Consider the following 7876-nt stretch of genomic DNA (forward strand, 5'->3'; position numbering starts at 1 on the left):
CCAAACGAGGACAGTTAGCTGGACTAATTAACAAGCAGAATTATTTATTTTTACAAGTGCCAAGTGGCCACTTCCACGACAGTACGGACGGTACAGCGGCTGGGTTTTGTTTTCGAATTTGTGTTTTCCTTGGCTTTTGACATTTTGGTGACATACGCGACTGCCACCGAGCCACACACACACACACAACATACACAACACACACTGGCCCATATGGGTCGGACACACACGACGTTTTCCCCGGGTGAAAGTGTCAAAGTGACATGCCCACTTTGTCTCTCTGCCTCAGAAAGAAAGTCTCAAATTACAGAAATCACACAACCAAATGGTTCTCCGACACAGGATAAGCGGGATTAGTATGCTTGTTAGTAGCAGGATCCACAGGGTCGCAATTGGCGACCCCTCTGACATCTAATGAATCTGACGAACTGTCACTTGGCGACGTTTTCTTTTTCTTCGCGAATTTCTTTACGAAAATTAATTGCCACTGACAGAGGTCCCGCTCTGTGTTGGCCTGGGCCTGGGAAATTGTGATTGAAAATTGTACAATATGTTGACATGGCTAAATGCCTAAGGGGCTGTGGCCTGGTGTGAGCTCAGAGAATTTAAATATGCAAATAATAAAACAAAACAAATATATTATTACTTAAGCCCTCGTGTGCTTGTGAATGCAGATACTTATTATTGTTAATAAATCACAGAAGTAGCTACACAGTTCTCAAGTTTGTATTACCTAGGAGTATTATTTATACTTTAAGTTAAACGCACACAGCCAATTTCAAAGAAAAATCAATCCTGCTCATATTCTAAGTATAATTTTGAAAGGAAAATAATATTATATATTATCTGCCAGCTTTAATTTCATAGCTAAATGCTGAAGCAATAGCTAAATTTCTACAATCAGCTGTGACCGTATTCAGAGCTCGCCCTACCATATCCCATAGTAATCATAACCTTGATTCAAGGTCCATTTCCATGTCCTTCTGTAGATGTTATTCGGCTGCAATGCATTGCTCTCGACACTCATGGCAGCAGCATTAAAGCGTGGAAAGAAATAAAACGAAATGAGAAAAGTGAGAAAAATAAGAACCGAAAACGGTGGACCGGGAACCACTCAATGATTGAGTGAGAGCGGAACGTGTTGGGAACGAGCTGGAACACACTCAACTGGCTGGCGGGGAAGACAGCAGCACGGACGGGAGAGATAACAGGAAACGGAATGCGACGACAACGGCGAAAAGTTGTCCAAAAAAATAGAGACGAAAGAAGAGAAAAACCGCAAGCGAAACGTTTGCACTTCATAAATGAGCCAGACAGAGAGAGGGCGACAGAGGGAGAGGGAGCAAGCGTGATGGAGAGAGTGAGAGAGCGCGCATGCGAGAGCGAGAGCGAGCTGGCAAAGCGCCGACATTTTTAATTGTAAATGAGTTATGACAATGGGATAGAGAGAGGGGGCAGGGAGCGGCAGAGGCAAAAGCTGGTGAGTGACAGCGACGACGCAACCCACTCCAAGCGCGCGAATGAAATGGCAAGAGAGTGTGGTGTGCCCATGCAGGCGCTCTCACTCGCACGCGGCGAGAGAGAACACGTACTCGAACACCTCCCCCGCCGCTTTTCCAATGGGAAATCTTCTGCTCACTCAAATTCTGCCTGCCGCATCGCTCGCACTTAGGGGTGGGACACACACTGTGCCCTGAGTGCTCTCTGGCTGTCCCGCTTGCACTCTCTAGGGGCTGGCAGTGCCGGGAAACTGGTTTCCCGCCTGCCATTCGCCGACCGTCCCCTGCCGACCAACGCTCTGGGCTCAGTGAGGCCTTCTCAGATACAACACGTTCCTGACACAATTCAGTTCGTCGTCGCCTTCCGTTGCGCACACACTCACTCCGCTGCGGCACCAAAACACAGTTCGCGTGCGTCTCAGATACAGATACAGCTACACATACAACACACACATACAGATACATTTGTAGTGTGCGAGATACTAGAGATACAAAGTGAAAGATACTTGTGAAAGTGTGCAAAAGATGCCACAAATTCTATAAGTGCCAAGTGCTGACAAGTGATAAGATACAATATCTTCTGCTCGAACTACCATACCAAGACCTAGGCCCCAAAGAAGACCGTCAAAATGCTGGTCGGCTCACATCCCTATCTATGCAACGGCGTCCTGCCACCTGTGCCCGCCGTACCCGGGCCCAACAACACAGCCGCGGCGGCGGCAGGAGCTACTGCCACGACGGGCAGCAAAAGTGCCGCCGGCTCGGCAACGGATTTCTCCATTGCGGCGATAATGGCCCGCGAGGAAACCTCCAGTCGGGAGTCCTCCATTCGCAGTGCAAGTAAGTTGGGAAACCCATTAAATATATTGCAGGTGGGATGGGAAATGTAGCTGAAAGTTGTGGGCTGATTTGAAATTGGTTGATAGATTTTTCGCTGAGAATTTCCAGCTAATTCACCTGTAGTTTCGCTCTTGGTATTATGAATATATTCTGAAGATATGTACATATATATTAGTCTTAAAAAAAAACACACAAAAATGCATCCGCAGGTTACGATTTTAATAGATTCAATTAATCTGTAGCTATTTATGATCAAGTTTTCTTAGCACTGATTATAGAAATATATTTTAAAGGGTTTAACCATCTGAAATAGTTCATATGGAACTTTGTGTATTACAAATTACAAGTTTTAATGCAGATAGCCATCAATAACTGATATCCAAAGTTTCACGAGCCATTAGAGTATTCATATTCCCGAATATCAAAGCTAAAAGCCAATAAAGCCACATATAATTTTAGATTCCGAATCTGTTAATGGATTCATGACTTAAAAATCTCTACAACACTCAAAAGCCGACTGCAAAAAAGATATAAATAAATTGTTAAAACATTATTAATTGATTGCACAACCCAATCTATTAGAAACTGTTGTCGCCTTTGCTTTTGTCTTAGTGCAGAATTGTGTTTAATTAGTGCCGAACAATTAGCAGGCGTCCGAGTGCGAGTCGGATAACTCGTTCCGCCCAACACTTGCCACAACACTTTGCTGGCCGACGGCAATCGCAATTAAGTCAAGCCAAAGATCATTTTCGAACAATCCGATAGATACAATATACAATGTGTGCTGCAGCGGTTGCCGTGCATTTATTGCCGCTAATATGCAAATTCTAAGCGATATCTAATCAAATGGAAGTCATATTTCTGCGGACGGGACGCCAAACAAAGGCGACTAATTATGTTAATTAATTTTCAACAATGTGCTTCATTTTATTAATTTTACGAGGCGCAGAAAATTAGCGACGGCCCAAAACAAAGCGAAACCAAATGCAAACCCAAAGCCAAACCCGACCTGAGATAATGCTTTCATATTTTACGATCTTTTATCAAATATGCAACGATTTTTATTTTGATTCGTGAGTTTTTCGGCTTTTTGCTCTTGCCTCTTCTGTGTGGTTTTTGGTAATTTTTTTCCGTTTGCTTAGTTTGCATTTTAACACCTTGCCGTCTGGCTGAATGAACACGCTACTCCAGAGCGGGCTTATTAGCCCAGAGAGTCGTTGTGGCTACTCAGCTGAGGTGCGGCATGGCCAGGGTGTTCCAGAGTTCGTTCAGGGCCAGAGAAACATTTCGGTTTGATCATCAGACACCTTGGAAGCAGCAGTCGCTTGTGATACAGTGAGGTTTATGCAATCGCAGCTAGAGTTTCGGGCTTTTTAATTGCCAATTCTGTGCTCAGTTGCTGGCCATTAAGTCGGCGACTGTCTCATTGTAACGCGAAGCGAAGCGGAAACTCCGAGAATATGAGACGACTCCACGCTGTCTGCCGCGGACAGAGCTCATCCAATAACCAATGTTGTCAACAGTATTTAGTCTTATTGCCCACAAAGAAACCGCTTTCAGTTAACCGAAAATTAGTTGGGTTTTGTGCCCAGTGTTTTACTCGAATCACATTTAATTTTCAATTTTCGTTTTTCTCTCCGTTTAAGGTCCAATTTCCGTGGAGGATGAGGTTGACGTTGATGTGGTTGACTGCAGCGATGCTGAGGAGCCGCCAACCAAGGCTCGTCGCATGAATCACAGCCATCACAACCAGCACCACCAGCAACACCACCAGCACAACCATCACCACAGCAACAACAGCAACAACAACAACAACAACAATAATGTGGCACACATCAACTCGAATCACAAGAGCCGCCACAGCGCCGGCGCCGCATCCGTGGCAGCCACCGAATCGCAGCTGAACACCAGCTCCACCAGCAGCCAAGGACGCTGCTCCACACCGCCGCAGTCCCCCGGCACCGAAGACAGTGAGGAGCGCCTGACCCCCGAGCCAGTGCAAAAGACACCCAAAATTGTTGGTTCCTGTAATTGTGACGATCTCAAGCCAGTGCAGTGCCACCTGGAGACCAAAGAGCTGTGGGATCGCTTTCACGAGCTGGGCACCGAGATGATCATCACCAAAACGGGCAGGTAAGCAATCGCCTCCAAAACTGGCATCCATCCATCAGTCAGTCAGTCAGACAGTCAGTGCAAACAGCCATTAGGTGAAATGTGCGGAAACGTGGGAGAGTTGGGAGTGGGCTGTACCGAGTACTACGTCTATTTGGTGGTTACAAATGAAGCGGAAGGAAAGTTTGACTGTGCAGAAAAAGAGCAAACAATATTTTCTACGGAAGATAATTGCGGAAAAATGTTTAACATTAAAATTGGGATTTTATATACATTTTTTACGCTCTTCAGAAAATTATGTAGGAGAATGTAAACTCAAATGTCTGTCTGTTCAGATTCCAGGTTCTTTTACTTCTCTTCCATTAATTTTCCAATGTCTTTTACAATATTTTGTCCTCATCTGGTTTCCTAAAACTCCATTCTTTCGATTTCAAATGGGTTCTACTTCATCATTAACATTTGTCCTTTGCTAGCTATCCCCATAAATTTGCTCGCAAAATTGTTTGCAATATCAACAACAATTTCATGCCATCTCATGGACCGTGTGCGGTCTCCCTAGAACACAATAGCTGCTGCCATGCCACACCATCCATCCAACCATCCATTTATCTATTGAATCCCGTACCTGCTGGCTGCAAAAAGTCAACCGCATTTTCTGCAACAAAAATGTTGAGCAAAAAAAAAAAAGAAGAAGAGTGGAAATGGAAAATCAGTTCGGGGCGTAGCTGTTGTCAGCGGGGAATGGGAGAATGGGAACAAGTTCAATCCGAGAGACCACGGGTTGTCCACACCTTGCTCCCACACCTGACCACACGCATGCACAGGGAGGTGGACTAGTTAGGGACATCCCTAGGACACACACACACACACGCACACACAGTCATGCATACTCACAGAGATACTTTGGCTCTTAATGATATTGTAAAAATCACACCTCAGAGTCGCAGACAGTCGGGCAGCAATCAGGGCGGTCCCCGTAACAAATTCCTCTCCTCTGTCCTCTTCCTGCCCTGCCCTGCCCTGCCCTGACCCGCCCCAGGTTATGTCACCAGACCGGCTTAGGAGGGACATTAAACCACAGGATACAGTCGAGATAGTTTTCTCTTTGGTGTGGGGGGTAGTAGGGACCAAAGAGTTCGTTATTATTCCCATTGTCTGCACTTGTCACAGCAACGAACAAATAGAGGAAAATATCCCTACGCTTGGGTTATAAATTAAAGACTTAACTAGATGTGTGGCAAGCAACTGATGGAACGAAAGAGCAGCCCCCACCAGAAATTAATAACAAAAGAGAAAATCTAATCAAATTTTTCGACTCTTTTTCTCTTTGTAGACGCATGTTCCCCACGGTGCGAGTCAGCTTCTCGGGTCCACTGAGGCAGATCCAGCCAGCGGATCGCTATGCTGTACTGCTGGACATAATACCGATGGACTCGAAGCGCTATCGCTATGCATATCATCGATCGGCCTGGCTGGTGGCTGGCAAGGCGGATCCAGCGCCCCCGGCCCGCCTCTACGCCCATCCGGACAGTCCGTTCAGCTGCGAGGCGTTGCGCAAACAAGTTATCTCCTTCGAGAAGGTGAAGCTGACTAATAACGAAATGGATAAGAATGGACAGGTGAGTCGTCGTTGCCGTTGCAACGTTGCAACGTTGGTGCAGATGAGGCATCTGTAGATGCTGAGGTAGCGATTAGCAGCGAGTGTTAAATGATTGATAATTTTGCGCCAGGTTCTGGCCGCAAGGGGAATAGGCTCCCCCAATACAGAATTTCACGATAGCAAAGGAATACCCCGGGTCCCAGTTGCGGACTTTGTTGATTAATGTTAATTAATTTTCAAGAAATTTTTAATATTTTTTGTGGATTTTCTTAGGAAAAAGATCTGCGGATAGATTTTTAGCTTTATGTTGCTTAGTTTTGTATCGATTTGGGTTTATAAATTGCTCAGAAGTTTCTTCATCTGCCTTATATTTTCTCTCTTCTGATCCAAACCGACTTACTACAATGAAAAATCCTCTTTTATCCTTCCATTTGCAGATCGTTTTGAACTCCATGCACCGCTACCAGCCCCGCATTCATTTGGTGCGCCTGAGCCATGGCCAGAGCATACCGACCACACCCAAAGAGCTGCAGGAGCTGGACCACAAGACCTATGTGTTCCCGGAAACAGTTTTCACGGCAGTCACGGCCTATCAGAATCAGCTGATTACCAAGCTGAAGATCGACTCGAATCCGTTTGCCAAGGGCTTCCGTGACTCCTCGCGGCTCACCGACTTCGATCGGGATCCCATGGAGGCGCTCCTGCTGGAGCAGCAGCTGCGGTCGCCACTGCGTCTGTTCCCCGATCCGCTGATGCAGCAGTTTGCCGCCCAGCAGGGCGATCCCGCCTCCATGGCGCTGTTCGAGAAGGCGCGTCAGCACCTGCAAATGTTCGGTGGCAACTCGCCGTACGCCCAGCTGATGATGCCCCAGATGTACCAGGCGGCAGCAGCAGCGGCAGGACCACCTCCTCCGCCACCAGGACTGGGCGCCTTTCACATGTTCCAGCAGCAGTGGCCACAGCTGACGGCTGGCTTCTTGGCCAGCGCCAATCAACAGGCTGCCGCCGCCCAGGCTGCTGCCCAAGCACAAGCGCAGGCGCAGGCCGCCGCAGCAGCGATGGCTGCCAATCGAACCCCGCCACCACCACCGCCGGCCTCGACGCCCTCGTCCACCTCCTCGGGATCCCCGTCACCCGATATGCGGCCACGTCAGTACCAGCGGTTCAGTCCGTATCACATGCCCGGCCAGGGACAGGGGCCGCCGCACTCGTCCGCGGGCTCACCCCCGGCGGCGCCGACATCCCGCAGCCCCGCCCACTAGGCCGCACAGTGGGACCAACTCGAAAGTTCTTGCCAAGAGCAGTATTACGCAAAAGAAACACTAGAAGCAAAAAAACTCGTTTAAATGTTGTAAATTATTTGTTGTTCTCCATTCGAAAGATTTGTTGTATAAATTCTGAACTATTTTTTAAGCACCTCCGACCCACTGTCCAACTTGTACAGATTCGTATATGGAATACCTATATATTCTTCCACCTTCCTCCTCTAGAGAATTTTTGTAATTTAGTTTAATTTATTGTACAAATGTTTCAACGTTGTTCGAAAACTCATCTCAGTGTAAAGTTAGAGCAAAATTCACACACAACTCAGAAGAGAAGAAAGAAAAATACAAAAACTATACATTAATAGATATGCTTCACGATTGTAAACTATATATGGCTATATAGTGTAAACCTAAATCGTTAGTTATGCTCTTACATCTAATGATATATTCATAGTATTAACAATAAATTCATAGACGCTTGAGTTAGTTATATTTATCTGGCGAAATCGAAAGATTTATTTGGCAGCTAGCATAAATTTCAACAAGAGTAAACCCTAATC

At 46.4% G+C, this 7876-nt stretch overlaps 1 protein-coding gene across 1 annotated transcript; it reads left to right on the plus strand.

Annotated features, from left to right (window-relative positions):
• The first annotated feature begins 1838 nt into the window (after positions 1-1838).
• On the plus strand, positions 1839-7641 carry LOC117901576 (T-box protein H15). Its single transcript, XM_034812375.1, has 4 exons — positions 1839-2339; positions 3986-4472; positions 5785-6070; positions 6489-7641. Exons 1-4 carry the CDS (start codon positions 2129-2131, stop codon positions 7311-7313), a joined length of 1809 nt encoding a protein of 602 aa, XP_034668266.1. The 5' UTR covers positions 1839-2128; the 3' UTR covers positions 7314-7641.
• The last annotated feature ends 235 nt before the right edge of the window (positions 7642-7876 follow it).

Source organism: Drosophila subobscura, chromosome U (genome assembly GCF_008121235.1).
Source record: "Drosophila subobscura isolate 14011-0131.10 chromosome U, UCBerk_Dsub_1.0, whole genome shotgun sequence".
Classification (NCBI taxonomy): Eukaryota; Metazoa; Arthropoda; class Insecta; order Diptera; family Drosophilidae; genus Drosophila; species Drosophila subobscura.